At 39.7% G+C, this 22622-nt stretch overlaps 1 protein-coding gene across 2 annotated transcripts in view; it reads right to left on the bottom strand.

Moving 5' to 3' along the window:
• Nucleotides 1–22622, bottom strand: part of ckap5 (cytoskeleton associated protein 5) — a 63441-nt gene that overhangs the window by 18129 nt on the left and 22690 nt on the right. For both annotated transcript variants that reach the window (XM_055649127.1, XM_055649126.1), the window contains exons 11-31: nt 20996–21160; nt 20721–20849; nt 18166–18339; nt 17025–17120; nt 16574–16684; nt 14495–14587; nt 13314–13499; nt 11312–11406; nt 9908–9965; nt 9700–9825; nt 9124–9257; nt 8671–8845; nt 7789–7902; nt 7097–7225; nt 6828–7022; nt 5470–5596; nt 4524–4624; nt 3297–3422; nt 3039–3188; nt 1342–1545; nt 25–160 (exon numbers count right to left, since the gene is read on the bottom strand). In XM_055649127.1, coding sequence (XP_055505102.1) covers nt 25–160; nt 1342–1545; nt 3039–3188; nt 3297–3422; nt 4524–4624; nt 5470–5596; nt 6828–7022; nt 7097–7225; nt 7789–7902; nt 8671–8845; nt 9124–9257; nt 9700–9825; nt 9908–9965; nt 11312–11406; nt 13314–13499; nt 14495–14587; nt 16574–16684; nt 17025–17120; nt 18166–18339; nt 20721–20849; nt 20996–21160 — 2824 coding nt within the window. The remainder of the gene's footprint in view (nt 1–24; nt 161–1341; nt 1546–3038; nt 3189–3296; nt 3423–4523; nt 4625–5469; nt 5597–6827; nt 7023–7096; nt 7226–7788; nt 7903–8670; nt 8846–9123; nt 9258–9699; nt 9826–9907; nt 9966–11311; nt 11407–13313; nt 13500–14494; nt 14588–16573; nt 16685–17024; nt 17121–18165; nt 18340–20720; nt 20850–20995; nt 21161–22622) is intronic.

The following is a 22622-nucleotide window of genomic DNA, read 5'->3' as shown; positions in this document are numbered from 1 at the left end:
CTAATGTACACTGCATGCACTCACCTGCTCGCTGCTTTGAGTTTTTGGATTTGAGTCCGTCCATGATCAAGTTAAACATTTTGCTGGCTGGGTAAAGCTTGCACAATATGTTCAGAATGGATCGAACATCTTTACGAATTACATCTTTTGATTCTCCAACCTAAAATACAAATTACCCACAAATTAACCTTCCATCTTGCAGATTTTAACAAACTGTAATACAAGCCACTATCAATGCCATAATCATTAGGAACGAATGAACGTGACAACATTTGGACACATTTCCTTCAAAGGTTTATTATTTTTACTCAACTATTTTAGTTGGTGCACTTGTGTTCCAATGATCTCTAACAGGCCACAGTTTTCTAATTGTACTGATTGTAATATTTTCTCTGGGAAGGCTCCACAGCTATATTTCACCTCTAATTTCCAGTTGCAAGATGGTCTTCATTTATCTCCTCAATAACCATGTTGTTCATTTGCATCATGCAACAATATCTGCTCGAAGGCACCATGTAACCAGTAACCATTAAACTACCCAATATTACCTTTTGTTATCCAATCCTTAACATTGATGTATGTGCCACCACTGGCAATGCTCTCGACGTCGGTTCATATTTATTATGAGGTACTTTGTCAACGATCCTTTAACGCTATAAAGGCATTAATTCTTACTTCAAGGAGATCCAGTTAAATATAGCTTACTGCATTCTTCCAAACATTTAACTAAAACATGGCCCACTTCATTAAGAAAGATTACCCCCTCTGCAATTTTCAAAACCATTCTAATCTATGAAAGGATAATAAGAGTTGCCCATGACAACTGCCCTGCAGCGCCTACATCCTGCTTTTGGCTGTACTTTTCTTTTTACACTCCAGTGCACTCTGCTGTGGTTCATAACTTTTCTTTTGACCATCTCAACTAACACTGCATTGTTAGACTACACCAATTGTATAGTAGGAATATCAAGAACAGAAACCTTCCCTTGATCCTTTCTTTTCTCATTCCTTCTCTCCAGAGATGCTGCTTGTCCCACAGAGTGTCCAGCATTGTGTCAACCTTATCCTTGATTTAGCCAGGCCCAATACAACTATAAACAGATTCACCCTGCAGCATGTAGTTGAAGCTCAAACTGTTTGACCTGTTACTTCTGTTATTGTCTCAGCCACCACGTATCTCCCTTTCACCTTAAGTAGTTCTGCAACCTGCCCACTTCAACCAAGATCTATTATCAATCTCCAACTGGTAGTTTTTTTAGTCTTTGCCCAATGCCCTTCACAGATATGAATGAAGACTGATTATGAATTAATTTCCATTGAAAACCCTGCAGAGTAATTTACCTTATTAATTAGATATGGAATGAATGAATTTCCCTCATTTTCAGTCAAATGATAATCTTCTTTGCTCAGCAGCGTAAATAACAACTTCAAGTATTCAAGGACTTTCATCAGCACAGTTGTGTTGGTATCAAAAAACCGTAGGGTCAACCACCTCAGAATGAGATCCAGGCAAGCCACTGTCCCTTCAATTTCATTTTCCAAATGCTGAGAGAAAGAGTTACATTGAGCACCATTAGTTTTGCGGAGTGATCACTTTGTGTTAAATCTTTTCTACATTCCAAGCTATTGCTTCAACAGCCAAATAATTTACTCATTTCTGAACCATTTTCTTAACAAATTATATCCAAGATGTTTAAATGTTGAACTCCAAGGAGAAAATCAATGCTGAATGTAGAACAATCTTTCAGATCCAGGGCAAATTATACACTGCCAAATTAGAGCCCAAATGTAACCATTAAATTAAGATGCCAATGATGGCGACCATTATATGCATTGGACACCAATTAATAAACTGCATATATAAAACATTGTGTTCAGTAGGGGAGAGGTAGCAGGGAGATAGATGTTGGGGGGGGGGGGGGGGGGAATGACTGAGGGTCGAGGAAAGGAGAGGTAGGGAGAGGTGAAGGAGTGGAGGTGGGGAGGAGAGGGGAGGGAAAAGGGAGGGTGAAGAGGAGGGGGAGGGAACTGTGGGGAAATGAGCCGTGCCTGCGCAGTTGGGGCTGTGGGCGATTGGTGGAATGTTGCGTTGGGGGAACGGATGAGTGGTGGAAACAGGTTGCGTTGGGGAACGGGGCCCAATGGGTCCCCACTTGGTCTAGTTTACTATTTTTTTTAAATGGTAGACCACTTATTAACAATTCGATTCAGTAATGGGAGCACACAATTGCTTACCTTGCTCAGTTTTCAGTCTAAACACATCCATCACAGTAAATTCTGGCTTTGTGTATCACAAATTTAAGAACAATAAATATCCCGTTAAATGCACGGCTATTATAAAAGTAATGATTATAAACTTGCAATGCTACAATGTTGTTGAAATAAAACTCTTGTATCATTAGGACAGAATTGTAGAAATTGCCAGTGACATCACATTATTGGACAACATGAATTGTTATTCTGCATGAAATTGCAGCTGTGGCTGTAGCCCAGTCCATCACACAGACCAACCTTCCCACACACATCAACTCCATCTACACTTCATGCGGACTCAGTCCACAGAATCAAGGACCTTCTTCACCTCAGTCATTCTCTCTTCTCCACTCTTCCATTGGGCAGGAGATACAAAAGCTTGAAAGCATGTGCCACCAGATTCAGGAGAAGCTTCTTGCCCGCTGTAATCAGACTACTGAATGGCCCTCCCATAATGATTTAAGATAGAGCTCTCTAGGGGCTAGTGGAGTGAAGGGATATGGGGAGAAGGCACGGGTTATTGATTGGGGACGATCACAATGAATGGCGGTGCTGGCTCGAAGGGCCAAATGGCCTCCTCCTGCAGCTATTTTCTATGTTTCTAAGTGATCTTCCAACTTACCTCATTGCAAACCTTGGACTTTAACCAATGCTACAATGCTTTAACATTATATTGTGCATTCTGGTCCTTCCCTCTGCTCTACCTGTTGCACTCGTGATAAACCAAACATAAGCACTAAGAAAATCGAATTAAACAAAACTATAGTTTCTTTTTAATTCCTTACCTCCAGCAAGACTGTTAAAGCTTTAATATGGTGGTGAAAATCTGAATGAAACATTTCATCTTGCACCCACTTAGCCACACAGCTGGACATTTGAGTTTTCAGTTGCTCGGAATACTCATCCCGGGGGGTTGTGAAGTTCCATTTCAACACCTAATGCAAAACATGCATTTCAAAAAGTTAAATTAAAATTTTGTTAATGCAAAATAAAACTCTAAAGCATTCAAAAAGCCAATTCTACCCTCAGCAAAGCAGTCTCACCTTTAAAGCTCTTTCATCCTTTACTCTTTGCTCTTTTGCATTGGGAATAATTATGAAGAGAGGTCCAGATCTATCATCATCATCTTTGACAATTGGCTTGCTTGGCACTTTCTTATTGGGTGCAGACTGGAAGAGTAAAGAACAACTCAGATCAAAACCAGTATATCCACTCGCCCTTGCTGACATCAAAGGCAATAATGGAATTAAGATACTGTTCCTACACGCACACGCACAGTAACAATGGTGCTTTCTAAACAAAAGGATTTTTGAAACCAAAACAACATTTCCAATTACATTTTGAAAGAAAATCACACTACACCCCTTCCTTCGCTCCATGGATGCTGCCTCATCCGCTGAGTTTCTCCAACATTTTTGTCTACCTTCGATTTTCCAGCATCTGCAGTTCCTTCTTAAACACTACACCCCTTTATTTCCTCAAATATAGTGCACAACTTTAGGAATAAAAAACATTTCAGTTAAGTATGTTCAATTAATCTACACGCCCATTTGGAGCAATGAGCAGTGGAATAAGGGATTTATATTAATTATATCTGATGGGAGAGGAGGGAAATTTCTGGATAAAGAATAATATTTGCTTGATAACTTGATGTCAAGGCATTATGCTGGCTGATTTCTTTCTGCTGGTGACTTACTGGCCGACACCAAGGATAGTCTCACCATCTGGTACACAAACAGGTACAAATTTAAGAAATGGAAAACTCTCCAGTTACCCAAAGGAACACAACAGCATTGATGCAGTTCTATATCAAGAACAAAGCAGCCCACTTGATTAACACCCCATCAGTTCAGCCATCACTGTGCAGTGTGCATCATCTGCAACATCCGCTGCAGTTACAGCACATTGGAAACAAGTCATCGATACCACCCAGAAGGACCAGGCTAGTTCGTGCAGGTGAACAGGACTGTTTGCACGTATTCTGTCCAAGTTATTGTTTATTCTGACTTGGATGTACATCACCACTTGTCTAAAAATTGTGCAAGTATTTTCATTAGGTAGTACTCAGATCAAAATGTTGATTCACCACAATTTGAAGTAATAAATGCTGGCCTTTCCAGATGCCTGCATCTCAAAAAGTATAGGAAGTAGCAGCTTGAGAGTTCAGGTAGGGAAGGATGGTAGATATTCAGAAGGAAAACCAGGCAGTTCCAAAATAATTAAAGTAAAAGGTACTCGTGTTCAAATCTATTTAACTTTAAAAAGAATACCTTGAGTTTGGAAGCAACACCAGTTGATTTGCCTTTCTTTGCATCAGATTTAAATGAATCCGTCTCATCATTTGCACTGGCACAGTTCACACGTGCTGACGCTATCAAAGAAAGCAACATTTGGGATGAGTCGTTAATGATAGTTTAATATAAAAACTGCCTAAGTATTAAAAAAATTAACACAATATTTGACTTTGAATTTGCTGAATAAGTGCTAACTCAAGGGGAAAATAAGGCAGATGAAATCTCAGTTCAGAATAAAAATAATAAATATTTGAAATGTTCTCAAACACAAATGGGAAGGGCAAAAATGATTTAGAAGTTTGAACTCATGAACGTCAAGATTACATAATGCAGAGTTTAACAGCAATGTTATTACGTTACAGGGACTAGAAGCAACTCAATAAGAACAACCATTGGGAATTCTTCCCTCAAAAGGATAAAACATGTTCTTTACTTGTTATTATAACAAGGGATATATAAATGGTACCAAATACTAAGTTGACAATTTAAAAAGATTAAATTATTTTCCTCATTCTTGAAGGCAGAACGGGGTTGAGGGAGAAAGATACATCAGCCATAATCGAATGGCAGTGTAGACTTGATGAGTCGAATGGCCTTATTCTGCACCTCAAACAAATGAAGTGATTAAGGAAACTCAGCAGTGAAATATATAGAATATTAAATGTATTTGCTACAAAATCATAAGGCATTATCCCAGCATTGAAATTCTGATAACTTCAAATTATCACAACAAATATCTGTCACTCCTGGCGATTAATGGAAAAGTAAAAACAAATATCAAGTCCACTCTGAACGATGCGTTTAATAAACTTAAGAGGTGAATGGGGCAGACAATCTACAGAATAACCACTGGAAATACAAAAGCAGAGTGTCGGGTACTACTACATTCAGTAATAGATATTTAGTGGAAAGATCGTGTTACCTGCACCCACTGGCCTGGCTGCACCGGCATTGGATTTCGAGGAGGTTTTCGTTGGTACAATGGGCTTAGCTGGCACAACTGCTTGTGCCTTCTCAAGGGCTGCCAATACTTGGTCTTTTGAGGCAGGCTTATGAAAAAAGAGTATTGCATATGGTTATAATGCTAGATCAGATGCGCCCAGAATGTCAAGTATAATAATTACAACTTGAACCAAATTTGGATGGCAGGCTGTATTCTGTTAATGTCACATTTTAAATTACAATTCAAACTTTAACACATTACATAACCAGTCAAAATGCATAAATACATTCAGTATAACCATTTCAATTTGGAAGTTCATTTGTCATATTTAGGGAAAATAATGCAGAAGCTCACATTCATTAGCGCTAACCATTTGCTGTATACACAGAGCTTTACCAACCTAACCCTAACCCTAATGCATCTGCAAATCACATGCCGGATGTTCTAAAGGGCCATCTTAGTTACTTTCTCAAACTAGGAAAGTGAAGCAACTAGAGGTCACAATAATCAATTGGTGCTAATCCAATACAGTCTGCACGAATAATCTTCTACAAGTGTCAATGAATGACAGCAGCAAAAGATCACAGATATTTGCCCACTCGCAACATAGTCATGTTTTATCTAGGAACCGCAGATGCTGATTTAGACCAGAGAAAGACACAAAATGGAGTAACCCGTTGAGTTACGCCAGCATTTAGTGTCTTAATTATTCATGTTTGTTCTCTTCAACGTTGTTTAATTCTCAAACAATTCTCCAAATTGAAACTTGTTGCATAAAAGCATTAACATTGTTGACATGAATCTCAACAATGCCACCTTGCGTCTGACATGTATTCTTAGTTGTTCTATTTCAGCAACATTGTGTATTTCTGAAAATCAAAACATTCATTTATGAATTTTTCCCCGAAGGAGATACTTTTACAAGATAGTTTGAAAGTTGTGCCAATAATCTTGGTGTGTGCAGGAATGTGGAGAGTGAAAAAAAAGCATTAGGTTAATGCAATTGTTATATCTTGTGCAATAATTAGGCAGGTACTTCTGGTAGGAAATGAGCCAAGGCTCAAAACAATAAGCAGAAGCTGCAGGCAGTGAATGGGCAAGGCTTAGCATGTGTTAGGATCAAGGAGGCACAGCATCCAGCTCGTTTGCCCCATGGCCCATGTAATAGTTCACCAGCCTACCTGAATGGAGAGCTGGCCATTGATCCCTGCCTGCCTACAACAAGCCACGTGCACACTAGTGCTTTTGATGAAAGGTGTAATGAACCAGAGATGAGATCAAATCTTCCGGTTTACAAACTTATGGCAATTTATATTTTAAAGGGAGAAGCACCATACCTTCAACTTGCTAGCAACTTTTTGCATCTTTTCATAGCCAAGGTGCATCATGAAAGTTGGCAATGCATCTTGTGCCTTCTTTCGAACATCTCCATTCCTGTCTTCCAAGCAAGAATAGAGATGGGGTAAACAATGCCCGAGGTCAGTGGGTACAGTTCGCAGTGATGGTAGTTTCTCAGCCAGCCAACCTAACAACTAAACAATAAACAAAACATAAGCATTCTCTACAAATCAAATATTTTCAAAGATAATAGCTGGTGTGGACTTGCCTCCTGCCTGAGGAAAGGATTTTCTTTCTTCAGCTCCTCTGATAGATCATCACCATCCAGCCATTCTTTCATACCCGTCTTCTCAACCCACAAATTCAACGTTGTCAGAGCTGCTGCCCGAACATTACTCTGGATGAAATAAATAATCCTCGAATTCAAGGTACAAACTTGGATTTCAAAATTTACCATTTAAAACTTTAATTTTTAAATTCACAAAACCAAATGACATCTCAGAAACTTGAATGACATCTCGCAATCAGTTTAATGTCATTTAATAATCAGCCAACTATTTGCTTTAATAAGGTGCAAGGTTAACTTAGGAAGAAAAATAAAAATAATTTTGGTACAGATGGGAAATATCTGACACCATCATGAAATGTAAATTGGTACAGATTAATGCTAGCAGATTAAGTGTATTAAAAATATCTAACAAAGTTCAAATTAGTCTCAAAATACATCTGTATTTACAGGATAGTAGAGTGACAGAGAACAAACAAAGATGCTTGGGCAAAGAAAAGGATCATGCTGGGAAACAATGGGGCATCAATTGGTATTATGACCATCGGAATCCAGAAATGATGTGTGCCTCAAATTTGAATTGAACGAACATTCTTGACCAGTTAAGTCAATGTACTCAAAACATAGAAGTTGTAAACAAAGATTAAAAGTAATTTTTACATTTAAATTCTTACCTTGCTATCACCAAGAACTGTAATAATTGGTATACCCAGATGTTTTACATGTTGCCTAATATTTGGCCCCATTGCAGTAGCCATCTGCTGCAAGATTGCAAGTGTTTGTTGAACCTGGAGATAAAACACATACATTTCTCCAAAGTATTTTACAAAGACATGATGAATTTTGACCCGAGCCAGAATTAGATTTGCTCTTAATCTGTAGTAATCGTACTAAATAGTTCAACATGAACAGGAAAGTGCGAATTTTAGTTGTCATTTGAATTTTCAACATGGCAACTGAGGGATTAAGAATCTCAAAATCAATTGTGAAAAATGCACGAGATTCTGAATACTTGATATATTGCATTTCTAACTGGAAATTTTCCAAATCTTATTCATCCTGCAATCTATAAATTGTATCCACAACGGCCAATTTCAGATTACATGACAAATGTTGTCTAAATTTTACATGGTATATTTTAAGACCAAGGCTGTCACCATTCACTTAGGATTCCTGACCAGGAATGGACAAAGGCAATCATAAACCAGTGGACTCTTCCCCATGGAACTGCTGCTCCGGTAACAATGTTAAAAATGTCCAATTGCCTTCCCAAAGCAAATTAGAAATAGTAATTGGGTCAAATTAACAGCAATTCTAGATTGTAGCACAGAAGCAAGAAACACCTTTCAAGTATCAAGAAATTCATAAAGTTCGTTTAAAATTATTTATTTTCACTTTAAACTAAACACTTACGATTGATCCAAAAACCTCAGTGCAAGAAATTACAGTCAAAGCACTCAATCTCACAATTTTGAGATTTCATATCAGGCGATCCAATACATTTTAAAAATACAACGGGCAAGATAAAATGTTCACCACCAGTGCATAAAACTTACCAGAATTTTATTAGAGTCATTGAGCCTTCCTTTCAATGCTCCAGGAAGGTCTCCAATATTGGGCTGTATAAGCTTTGCCTCGTTTAGAATTGTACACAATTCATCCAGTCCCTCCTTTCTGATCTTCCAATTTTTATCTCCCAATTTTGTCACAAGGTCTGAAGTAATCTTGTCCCTAGATATTATACAAGTTCAATTAAAAACTCTTTGTATGGTCTTCCTCTCAATAGCCATATTCACTAAGAAAATGCATTGTTGATCGCCAATAAAAAATATACATTCAGCCTTTCCCCAAACAGGTTACAAATTCAATTTGACTTGAAAGCTTTGCAGATTGAGCCCCAAACTGTATACTAAATAGTATTTCTGTCATTGCTCAAAGGCGACTATTTTATATTAGTTGGACTTCAACACAATGGAGTATAGCTAAAGGTTTAGCCTTTTGGAGCTCACCCTATATCTGTTCTGGGCAAGAGATCTTGAACATTTCCATTCTCCTCGTCATCTTGTTCTTCAGTTGCCTCCTCTTCATCAGCATCATGCTTAGCCACTCTTCTAATGGCAGCAGGAGGAGCTTGCCCCTGCATCTATAAAAACACATGATTTGAAGACTCAAAGGTCTGAATTTAATCTTAAAAAAAACCTAGGGGGCTCTTGGTTGAAGTTACAACATCAGTATTGCTGGTAGACAAAAATGCTGGAGAAACTCAGCGGGTGCAGCAGCATCTATGGAGCGAAGGAAATAGGTGACGTTTCGGGCCAAGACGTCGCCCATTTCCCCCGCCCCATAGATGCTGCTTCACCCGCTGAGTTTCTCCAGCATTTTCGTCTACCTTCGATTTTCCAGCATCTGCAGTTCCTTCTTAAACACCAGTATTGCTAATAGTTTAATTATCCAAACGAAACTGTCTAAATTGACTGTTGATAACATGGTGTTAATCTGGTGCACTGCAATGGTCAACCTTCATTAGGAAATACACAATCTCATCAGTAAACCAAGTGCATCAAGTATAGGATGATTATGGTTACCTTCTCAAATTCAGCATCAATTTGAGACAGCAAAGCTGGCTTTTCATCTTCAAAAAACATTCGTAGAGGTGCTCCCATGTACAAGTACATTACACCTAGTAAAGCGACTGCTGATATTCGCACTGCCTACAGAAATAAGTTAAACAGAACATTTAGAAACCATCACAACATACACAAACAGACCATGAACACTGACCGCTTTACTCACAGGGTTTGTTGCAGCCAAAGCAGTTTTCACATGACTGATGAAGGCTTTAACATTAAGTCTGGAAAAATAAATTAATTGACAGAATCAAATAACCAAATTTCATTCATTTCATGTTTTTGAATTGAAGCATTTGTAATGAAATTGCTAATGAATTTTAATACTAACACTAACATAAAACCAAGCTCAAATTTGTTTTAATGTGTGTCTTTTTACAATACTGCACACAAGAATTTGACAAAGAGTCAAATTTGAAATTCCTTCAAAAAAGTTGACAAGCACTTTATTGGGTTCATGACTAACATGGTATCAATAAAAGAAAAAATAGCATATTGATGGAAAGTTTCCAAAAATGGCACCAGAATAGATAAAACATTTTGTGTAACGGTTGTCGCATGGTGTCCACCAGTGACCAAATATTTTCACCAATGTGACCTAAACGGTACATTACTTATTGATTTGAGTTATCAGTGGTCGATGATTCGTCAGATCATTTGATTTGGGCTGATTTTTTTTATTAAGTAAAATGTCTCCATAACGGTTGTTGCGGAGCTTCCTGAAGTTGACACGAAGGAGTGAAGTTCGCAACTTGGTCCGTACGAAAGGTAAACAAGAGGGTGTGTTGCCAAATTGAAGATTGGCTCAGTTTCGTAATTTTGATGAACAGTTTATGTCCATTTGTTTGTTTTAATTGATTTTAAAAAGTCGGAAAATACATCGTAAATGGTTGTTGCGTTTTTAACACCAATGTTTTTGATATATTAAATTGGAAAATAATTAACTTGCCCAAAAACCACTACTACCATAGGATACCTCATTGGGTTTTTGAAAAGCATTATTTTGGAGCCTGCATGGTTTAACTTACGGAGGTACCGACCCCGATAACGGCCGTTGTGACCAAGCACAATGACCATTAAGGGATCTTTACTGGACTGTATTATCTTTATGTTATTGTTTTTTTCTCCTGGTATTGAAGATGATATTTCCCTAGATCATTATCAAAACGTATATGTACGAGGGGCCATAAGATGTTTATTTATGAATTTAATAATCATGACTAAATGAATGTCACATTTGAATGTTTTTAATGTCACATTTTTGGTGTCCAAATTGGTGGTAAAAACTATGATGATTTGTCTGTCATGAAAACTTTTTGACTTTCAGTGTTGAAGTTATCTAATTTATATCTGTTAATTATAAGGTTTCACATGATGGATAGATTTTTGTTAAGAACAGTGTATTGGTGTAAAAAACTGAATAATAATCTTATTCCTCAAATCTCGCCAGTATTGTAAAAAGACACATATTATTTGGTTTAATATATTCTACAATTAACCCCAAACAAATGCAAGCAGTTACAACAGAAATAATTGAAAGTCTACTCAACATCTGAAAAAATAAGCCTACCCAGCAAATCCAAACTCCTTGATGGCAGCTGCCAACCAGTTTAGAATTTCAGATTGGTTTTTGGGATTTTTCTGTGCAAAAGCCATGGCAACAACCTGCAGACAATGCACATACAACTGCTTTAAACTCAGTGTTAAAATGTGGGAAGACCTTGAACTGCATTTGAACATATACTTTGGTCTATTCCTTGTAAGAGAAACAATACATAAGAGCTTTGCACATTAAATACTGGGTCGCTAAGTACTCATTCACCACAAACAATATCATTCCTTTTACTAAATTGCTATTTTTTTCTAATTCTATCAATAGGCAGACAATTTTAAAAAAGCAGCAATCTAGGTAAAAATACAAAAACCATCTGCAGAGTTGCAAGAAGTGATGTGCTACAATGCTGAGAAACATTCTGCACTCTATCTTCCCCTTTGCAGTATCATTCTCGAGGTTGAACTTAATTTATTGAATGATATAACTGATCCGTTTCCATAATACGTGACAATAATAAACCCAAACCCAACTAACATGCCATTCAGCTAAGAGCTTTTTGTGGCCGATTCCATGGGTGTGTAGGAAAGAACTGCAGATGCTGTTTTAAATCGAAGCCAGATACAAAATTCTAGAAAAATTCAGCGGGCTAGAGCATCTCTGTAGAGAATGAATGGGTGACATTTCTAGTCGAGACCCTTGTTCAGACTGGATCCCTTTCGGAATGGCCCAAGATGTCACCCATTCCTTCTCTACATAGATGCTGCCTGTCCAGCTGAGTTACTCCAGCATTTTGTGTCTATCTTCGATTCAATGTGTTTGTTGTATTATTACGAGATTTATTTTAAAGCCAAATATCCAAAGTATTTCAATTTACAAATCATGGAATTCCTGACATTCTTGAAATTAGAGCGCACCTAAACCACTTAACACCAGAGTGGTTCATCAGAGTATTCCCATGAGCATAGGAATTAAATTGCTACTCATTCCCTAAAACCTGCTCTATCATTTGATAAGGTTATGACTGAGTCTTTGCAATCTCAGCTCTGCATTCTCAACATACATGGAAGCCATCCATCCATGCACCCCCCCCCGCTTCAGAATCTATCAGCATCTGCCTTAGAAGTAACAACACTTCCATCACTCTCAGCAAGAACAAAGACGCACAACCTTCAGAATGTGTTTTACCTTGTGTGCTTAAAATGGATGGCCCTACTTCTAGCTCCTTCCACAAAGGGAAGCCACCCTGACAAGACCATTGGATCCCGTCTCATTCATGGCTTATTTATTCCTAACACAATTCATTCAGTTACATTCATTTGCTTTGAGGCATATTTTTATTTTTTTAGTTAGAATGCCAAAAATACTCCGGAATTGCAAAATTATTTCTGTTATCAAGAGCAAGGATGCAAAAAGCATGGTATTACCAAAAGCACCATTTTAACAATGCAAGGTGACTTTGCCGGTAGTTATCTGAACAATTAAATGCTGTCTGTCATTATTTGTTGTCATTACAAGCACATTCCTTGTATGTGAATACTTGTCCAATAAACTTACTTACACATGCAGCCGACAATGCAAATTCACTCTAACCTACACCACTTAGAATTATCCTTGTTCCCTAGTCCTAATCATTTAAATATAATTGTTATACTTTCCAATATCAACTTTACTTCACTTCAGTCCCAGGGTTCGATTGAATTGCATTTCTTTTGCAGGAACATCACCGAGTCCCGCTGTACACACCAACACAATATCCGATTGTCTCTTCTTCGTTAACTTCCAATTCCTTTCTCACATTTTTCTATTTGGTCTTTCCCCAGCTGTGTATTTGATTAAAATCTGTTGATCCCTGCTTCCCCTCATCCCACTGATGTGAAAGCACCATCAAGATAGTGGCAATTTTTCTGGATGGATGGTAATTGACTTGTTACATCGATACAACCTGCATTTTGTATTTCAATCTTTCATTTGAAGAAATAAGTTATAAGAACTAATTTGGATGTCAGATTGTTCTTACCTGTTCAGCAGTCCAGGGAAGAGAACATGCTGCTGCAATAGCAGTCAGTGCTTCCTTTGCTTTAACTCCACATTTTATATCTCCTATTTTGTCAACCAGCCCATCCATTACAACTTCAGCAGATATTCTAGAAAAGTTCCCTTTTTGGGCGATCAGTGCAACAATGTGTAATTTCATTTGCATCACCTGAGGGGTTAACAAGAGCATTTTGTTAACTGAAGCATAGCAGGGTCACTGGCACAATGTGCCCATGTGTGACGAGATCTATGGTGGCTACGCTCATTCTGAGCAGAAGATTATTGGCATACTATCATCCACCCAGTGAGTGCACCCTCAGGTGCCCCTGTACCACAGTCAGTATCACAAACGTCACATCAGCCTTCCTGAAAGTGAACCAGTGGAAAGAACAGCGGCTCTGACATCCACCATCAGCCTCTCAGACACCCTTGGCCCATTGCAGTTCACCTACTGTCACAAAAGCAGACATCTGACAAGGCAATGGATCATGAACCAGAGGACATAAGGTGACAGGGGCAAGATTTAAATAAGAGCCTAATGGACAACTTTTTCCACTCCAAGGGTGCGAGGTATATGGAACAAGCTGCCAGGAAAGGTAGTTAAACCAACCTTTCTCGTTAAAACCGAGATGAGGAGAACTTTTTTCACACAGAGAGTGGTGAATCTCTGGAACTCTCTGCCACAGAGGGTAGTTGAGGCCAGTTCATTGGCTATATTTAAGAGGGAGTTAGTTGTGGCCCTTGTGGCCAAGGGGATCAGAGGGTATGGAGAGAAGGCAGGTACGGGATACTGAGTTGGATGATCAGCCATGATCATATTGAATGGCGGTGCAGGCTCGAAGGGCCGAATGGCCTACTCCTGCACCTAATTTCTATGTTTCTATGAAATGAAATTTATCTTATCGTACCCATATCATATTGTTCTGCACTTTCTATACATTACTCTTCCTATAATTCTCCCAAATTGGCAAGTAGTCTGATTTCCACAAGCCAGTTCTTCCCAGGGAACCCCTGCAATGTAATATCCATGCACACAGCGTTTACAGAGTACCATTCCTCAGTGAACAGCAGCACACAATCCCTTTAGTTTTCACACCCAAAAGTTCAAAAAGAAAATTGAGTAAAATATCTGTAGAGTAATAGATCTAGAGTTTATAATCATACCTGGAAATTGGTTTCCTTCCAGCCTGGCTTCTTAGCAAGCATCCGTACAAGTGCCTGACAAGGCAGCGATTTCTTCTCCGTGGCTTCTACGCCCTGCAGAATATGATGGTAAATTGACCACTTGGTTCTAGTCAACCGCCTCACCCCACCCACTCTTCCCAGGAACTTGAATGCAATATTCTAAACCATTATATAAAAACGGCAATAGCCACTGATACTTTCAGAAACAGTAGCCACATCAATAAAACATTAATACAGATCTGGTTGTTGAAATGTGAACATTTACAAGTTAAATTCAAGATAAATCAGGTTGATGGAAGATGAAGCGAGGGGAAAATAATCCTAAAGGGGGGTAATTCTTGGAACTAGCAATGATAGCTCTCAAATTTACTTAACATTAATCATGCATTTAACTTAGTAAAAACATTGTATTTTATTCAAGAAATATTTGGTATTCCATTTATATTTTAATCAGAACAAACTTCCCCGCTTAAGTGCGCTTCTAAACAGAGGCCTCAAACTTTTGTTTCAAATCTTCTCCTGGCTAAAGATCACACTCCTCCAGTTTTGGAACAGTGCAAATTCAACCTCGATCACTTCACTATAAGCCATTAAACCTTCAACTGCCGAGTGGAAAAACTATTGGAGAATATCTTCCTTGACTGCTTCTAACTGCTGCAACGATTTGGAAATTCCTCCTTGCATCTTTCAGTCTCCACTTTATAACCTCTAATCAAGCCTTCAATTATTTATTTTATTTCCCCTTGCGGTCATGTATCAGCGTTTTATTTGATGAAGCATCACAGAAGCTTTTGCTACATTAAAGTTTGATATCTGAAAGTTGATTATATTACAAAAAGAGGCATGGCATATAAATGTTATTACCTGATATTCAAAATAAGATTAAAATGATCACTTAACCAGTTGGAACAAGAATAGCTAATACAATACACACCACACAATACTGCTTATTGTCATTTGAGCCTCAAATGAAGTTAAAACAAATTTTGGTTTCTGCAGTCCTACAACAAGAACCAATTAACAAGACACAATTAATATAAAAATCCATCACAGTGAACCTCCTCCTCACTGTGATGGAAGGCAAAGTCATTGTCTCTCCCGTTTTCCTTTCTTCTCCCAATGTTAAACTCCCCAGCGCCTGCGGCCATTAAAGCCGCGCAGGGCGATGTAAGGCCTCGCTCCGGGTCGTTTTCAATCCCGCAATTCGGGTAGAAGTTGCCATTGCGGGAGCTCCGAAAAGCAGTCTCCCATCAGGGACCCGCGAGCTCCCAATGCCACCGTCCACTGGACATGCGGCTGGAGCCTCCAAAGCTCCGAAGTCGGGTCGCAGCCGCGCGCCACCACAGCTCTCCACGCTCCGAAGCCGGCCAGCTCCACGATGTTGAGTCCGCAGGCTCCGCGACTGGAGCTCCCAGGTCATTCCAGTTGGAGGCCGCTCCACGGTACTAGGCCCCAACGACAAGGGAAAAGGTCGGGTCCCCCGTACAGGGAAGAGATTTAAAAGTCCCCCCCATATACACAGCTAAAAACAATATATAAACTACAACCAAACTATACACTCAACAGGACAAAAATAAAAAAGACAGACGGACTGCAGAGGCCGCTAACGCGAGGCGCCGCCATTTTGAGACATTTAAAATATAAAGTGTTGCACAAATTATAATATTTAACATCAATATTTATCACTAGATAGACACAAAGCTGGTGCTTCAGCAGGTCAGGCAGCAACTCGGCAGAGAAGGAATGGATGACGTTTTGGGTCGAGAGCCTTCTTCGTCTCGGGCTGAAACGTCGCCCATTCCTTCTCTCCAGAGATGCTGCCTGTCCCGCTGAGTTACTCCAGCTTCGGTTTAAACCAGCATCTGTAGTTCCTTTTTACACAATATTTAGCACTCCCTGGCACACAGGTTTTATGCTCAACTTGATTTGGAAACCCTAATGAAGTTAGCATATTGATGTAGCATGCCACAAATTAGGAAGACTAAATACAAACATCAACAACACTACGTGTTATTCCTCGGGTTCGCACAAAACATTATTCCAAGCCTGTTAAGATACCTTCTGGAACTCCTCCATACTGGCTAACCTTTCCTTCCAATTGCTGCTGTCAAGTTGCTGTAAGCAGGTGGCTGGTAGTATAGCTGCAGCTTGCTCTTCACAAACTTCAATCTTCCAAAGAAGGAGAAAAAAAAACTTTAAACATTGAAAATTTGAAATAGTTGCAAAAATCCTGAAGACAATCCTAAAAGATACAATGGAAACAGAGCAGAATCGCAACGCATCACCACAAAATAACAATAGGTTTAGATTTGAAATAACAAAATTTTTTGATTAAGAGCCAGTTTAAAGAGAACAACGAGAAAGAGTTAATTTGTCATATTCATTACGGCCCCATTTACCCCCCCACCAAATAATTCCACTGTTTTGCAGTTAAACATGGGAGATCATTTTGAATGTTAAGCAGGTTCACAGGTATTTCAAGTACAAGTATTCAAAAGTGATCACTTACAGACAGGTCCTCTTTAATTTCAACTGCTTTTTTCCCTTTCCCACTTGGACCAGAAGGAGGCACAACTGCCTTCATTTTTTTGGATGCCCCAGCAGACTGTAAAATATCAAGTACAAATGTTTCTTAAACAATTATCCTCACTAAAGTACTTGAAGTGGTTCTTATGAATTACACTACCACAGAAGCATTATTGATCAGATGTAATATTTTCCATTTGTGAAATGTATTACTCAGTACAAGCACTAAATTTAGCTCCAATGTATTCAGTGTGGAGTGTTGGTCAGTAATTTTGCAGACACCAGGTGTGCAAAATAACCTTGCATCTATACTGAATGCAACTCTAACCAACACCATTGCATATCATTAAAATGCTAAATACAAATAAATTTTACAACCACATTATTCAGAACAAAATAAAAAATCACAATCACAATCATACTTTTAGCCAAGTACATTTCGCAACATATGAGGAATTTCATTTGCCAAGGCAGTCATACAAATAAAAAGCAAGGAACACACAAAATACATTTTAACATAAACATTCACCACAGTGACTCCTTCACATTCCTCATTGTGATGGAAGGCAAAAAAAAAAAAGTTCAAATCTCTTCCCTTCTTTGTTCTCCCGCGGTCGGGGCCTCAAACCCTCCATTGACGGGATGATCTCGACTCCTGTAGCCGGCGTTGTTTGGGCCCTCCCCATCGGGGTGATCAGCTCCTGCATCGTGGGGATGTCAGATCTCCTGTGCTGGCGATCAGATCTCGGATCGGGGCTGGTCGAGCCTCTGCGTCGTTGAAACTTCCCGACTCGGCCTCTCCCTAGACTGCTAGCTGTTGATGCCAAGTACACAGGCCGCAGTTGGAACGATCCCAGGCAAGGGATCAGCTCCGAGGTTAAGTCCACGCCCTGCGGTGGGGCTCAATTCAGTCCCATGAGGCTTCCAGCTCCATCCATGGTAGGCCGCAGAGCGACCCGAAAATTAAACTGAAAACAATTTCCCCCGACCCCCTCCCCTACATAAAACAAACCGGAGAACATTTGCACAAACTTGTAACACACTAAAAATAAAAGACAAAAAAACAGACAGACTGTTGACGGGGCTGCCAATCGGCGGTGCCCGTTGGCAGAGTGACTCACTACCTTGTTTGCAGAAGTCTTCTTTGACAGCACACCAGTTCTGGTCGCAGAAGCATCTGCTTTGTCCCCACTGCTTGAGGCTGAACATCCTTTTCCTGTAGCTCCAACATTTGCCTCTTTTGATGCATTACTTTTCTTCCCGTGAACAAGTTCTACTTTTTCTGAAGATTCTTTAATCTAAAACGAAAGACAATATTCAAATCATGAAGAACATTTGTGATACCAGACATGATCTTACACTGTCTCAAAACAGTGTCAACTCAGAGTCAACACCCAAACACCAGAGGTTGCAGGGAGATCTGATATAAATATATGAAAAGATGAGAGGCATAGATAGGGTAGACAGTCAGAACCTTTCCCCTGGGATCAAATACTACACAGCTTTATGGCGAGAGAGCAAAATTTGAAGATGACACTCAGTGCAAGGATTTTTTTTATACACAGAGGGAAGCGAGCGGTTGGAACAAGCTGCCCAGGGGAGGGGGTGGTGATTAAGGCAGTTGTGATAGTGGCATTTAAGAGACTTTTGGATAGGCCCATGAATATGTAGGAAAATGGAGGGATATGGATTATATGCAGGCTGATAAGAATTGGTCATGTTCAGTACAGGCATTGTGGGCCGAAGGGCCTGCTTTGTACTGTACCGTTGTATGTAAACCTCTCAACCCTTTACCTTGTCTGCTCATGACTGATGGCAGCCGCACTTCTCAAATATAATTATACACAAAATTATTCCACATTATTCTTCAAACTATAATCTTCTTCTTTGAAAATTGATTGTATTGAAAGCAGAATTTGCAATTTAAGGCAGTGGAAAGAGAAAGCAGTTTCTATAACCTTGCATTGTGTTACTAAGACACAGCGGCCCTTACCGCATGCTTAACCGTAAAAATCTATTCCAAGATTCCAGCCAGGAGTAGAAATAATTACCCGAGGATAGAGATGGTCTACATGGATTTTAGTTAAGCATTTGATGAAGTCTTTAATGTCCCTCAGGGCAGTTGATCCAAAAGATAAACACGCATGGGGTCCAAAGTTATTGGTCATTCAGAACTGACTTCTTCGTAGTAGGCTGAGTGGGTGGGTGTTGTTTTGGCTGGAGGTCCATGACCAGTGGTGCTCTGCAGGGACTCTGCTCCTCCACTATAACACTGAACACGTGCCACAGGGCTGTGTGCTCAGCCCTCTCCTCTACTCCCTCTTCACCCATGGCTGCATCCCTAAGAATGGCTGCAACGCCATCATTAAATTTGCAGACGACACCACGGTGGTAGGACTGATCAGTGACAACGATGAGTTAGCCTACAGTCCAGCACCTGACAACCTGGTGTGCCAACAATAATTTCGTCCTCAACTCCAAGACGACGAAGGAAATTATTGTTGACTTCAGGAAGAACAGAGGGGGCAGACATACCCCCATCCATATAAACGGGACTGAGGTGGAGCGCGTCTCCAACTACAAATTCCTCGGGGTACACATCTCGGAGGATCTGTCCTGGTCCCTCAACAAACACCAAGCTGATCAAAAAGGCGCAGCAGCGCCTTTACTTCCTGAGGAGGCTCAAGAAAGCTCACCTGTCCCCCCAGACCCTGACCAACATTTACCGCTGTACCATTGAAAGCATCCTGACCACCTGCTTCACGGTATGGTACAGCAGTTGCACCGTAGCGGACAGGAAGGCACTACAACGGGTGGTGAAAACCGCTCAGTACATCATCGGTGCCCCGCTCCCTGCCATGGATGCCCTCCACCGAAAACGGTGTCTGAGACGGGCCGGGAAGATCATCAAAGACCCCTCCCACCCTAACCATGGACTGTTTGCCCTCCTCCCATCAGGGAGGCGGTACAGGAGCCTCAGGTCTCGTACTAGTAGGATGAGGAACAGCTTCTACAACAACACTATCACATTGCTGAACTCGGAATCCCGCCGATAGATTTCTCCAGTCTCGCCGTCCACATTGTTTGCTTATTCTGTATTTTTATTTCTATATTGCACTATTACTACGGACTGACGCTAAACTGCATTTCGTTGTACCCAAACTTGTATCTGTGCAATGACAATAAAGTTGAATTGAATTGAATTGCGCTGGGTCCTTTTATTTGTGATACATACAAATGGCTTTGACCTCAATGTGGAAGGTTGGTTAGTAAGCTTGCCAATGATACCAAAAGAGGTAGAGTTGCAAATAGTGAAGAAGAATGGCATAGATTAGTGGAATATGTCTGGAATATCCTGTGTTTTGTGTCAAGTCTAAGTTTGTGTGCCAAGTGGCCTTATTGAATTTAAGACAGCAAGAGGAAAACCACATAAGAAAATATTCCACACCTAAAAGACACTTGGACAGGCACATGAACCAGAAAGATTTATCAGGATATGGGCCAAATGTAAGCAGGTGGGACATCTTGGTTGGCATGGGCCAAAGGGTCTGTTTCTGTGCTGTAAGGCTCTATGACCCCATCAGCAAGTATGTGAAACATTATGATTTTAAAATGAAAATCTTGTTACTTGTGAAACATTGATTATAAAATGTAAAACATTCATTGCATAATGACTCACCTTTTCAAGTTTCAACTTATCAACATCAGCAAGGAAAGGATTCATGATTCTCTCGCCAACAACTTTCAGAGCAGTACCCAGTGCTTCAAAGGCAGCATCCCTCACTTCAAGTGCAGAATCATTAATTTGCTGAGCAGAATAGGATTATATTAGTTTTCTGGGTTCACAAAATATTTTATTTATAGACAATATATTGTTTAAAATAAGGCAAAAAGATTTCGAAAATAATATTTAAATCACAACAGGTTCATAAACTTTCATATTCTGTTGCATACCTTAAGCAGTGCAGCACAAAGTGGTTTTAAAAGGCTTTTTGGCAATGTGGATGCAGTACAGTGACAGAAGCTTCTTGCCAAGAAGAGTGCTGCTTGTTGCTTGATGGATGGATTTTTGTTATCCATTACAGCCAACACATCTTCACTCAAGCTCTGTAATGTGGTCTAAATGCAAACATTATTAAATTTGTTACTCCTTTCTACATTTTCTGAACAATATTTTGGCAGCATTTGTTCATGCAAAAGTTTCAATGAAATGTGATGGACAAGATACAAAACCACAAAATTAATGTTCCAATCTAATAAATTCTAAAATTTGACAATTAACTACGACAACTTCCATAGATAATCGTTTTCATCAGATAAGCCAAATGAACTGCTGGCATTTACCAAAGAACTACAACAATTGTCGACTGAAGTCAAAGAAAGTAACAAAGAGCCAAAGACAAAAATTATGAGCGAAAAATAAACTGCTGGAGGAACTCAGCAGGTCACGAGTTTGTGGCAGAGAGGCATCAGGTCGAGACTGATCTTCAGAGTCAAATGAGGCGGCTGAATCTCTGCTGTGTTAGACAGGACCCATTTTTCATGCGTTACTATGCAAACATCGCCAGGATCAGCAGTCACAGAAAGTGTCACAATGTGGAGATTTGGGGTATCAGGTGATCACGAAACTCATAATTCACACACAAGTCTCTTTCCCTATTCTTGGATGATGTACAATGCCCTCCATGTTTGGGACAAAGATCCATCATTTATTATTGGCCCCTGTACTCCACAATTTGAGATTTGTAAAAAAATTAATTAAGTTTAAAAAAATCACATGTGGTTAAAGTGCACATTGTCAGATTTGAATAAAGGCCAGTTCATGGACATCACCAATTGTTGAGTGTCTTCTCTGGTGATGCTCAGCCAGGCATGTATTGCAGCCATCTTTAGCTTATGCTTGTTTTGGGGGCTAGTCCCCTTCAGTGTTCTCTTCAGCATATAAAAGGCATGCTCCATTGGTTCCAGATCAGGTGATTGACTTGGCCACTCAAGAATTGACCATTTAAGCTTTGAAACACTCCTTTGTTGCTTTAGCAGTATGTTAGGGATCATTGCCTGGCTGTAGAATGAACTGCTGGCCAATGAGTTTTGAGGCATTTGTTTGAACTTGAGCAGATAGGATGTGTCTATACACTTTAGAATTCATTATGCTACTATCAGCAGCAGTATCATTAATGAAGATAAGTGAGCCAGTATCTTCAGCAGCCATACATGCCCAGGCCATAACACCGCCACCACAGTGTTTCACAGATGAGGGGGTATGCGTTGAATCTTGGGCAGTTCCTTCTCTCTTCCATACTTTGCTCTTGCCATCACTCTGATACAAGTTCATCTCATCTGTCCATAAGACTCTGTGGTTGCTCTTTTAAATACTTCTTGGCAAACTGAAATCCTATTTTTGCAGTTAACCAGTGGTTTGCATCTTGCACTGTGGCCTCTGTATTTATGTTCATTTAGTCTTCTGCGGACAGTGGTCATTGACAAATCCACACCTGAAGAGTGTTTCTCATCTGTCGGACAGGTGTTTGGGGAATTTTCTTTATTATAGAGAATTCTTCTGTCATCATCTGCGGAGGTC

The sequence above is a fragment of the Leucoraja erinacea genome, chromosome 18, assembly GCF_028641065.1.
Source record: "Leucoraja erinacea ecotype New England chromosome 18, Leri_hhj_1, whole genome shotgun sequence".
NCBI classification, from domain to species: domain Eukaryota; kingdom Metazoa; phylum Chordata; class Chondrichthyes; order Rajiformes; family Rajidae; genus Leucoraja; species Leucoraja erinaceus.
Note: the sequence above shows the minus strand (reverse complement) of the source record. Positions and strands in the feature narration are given on the sequence as shown.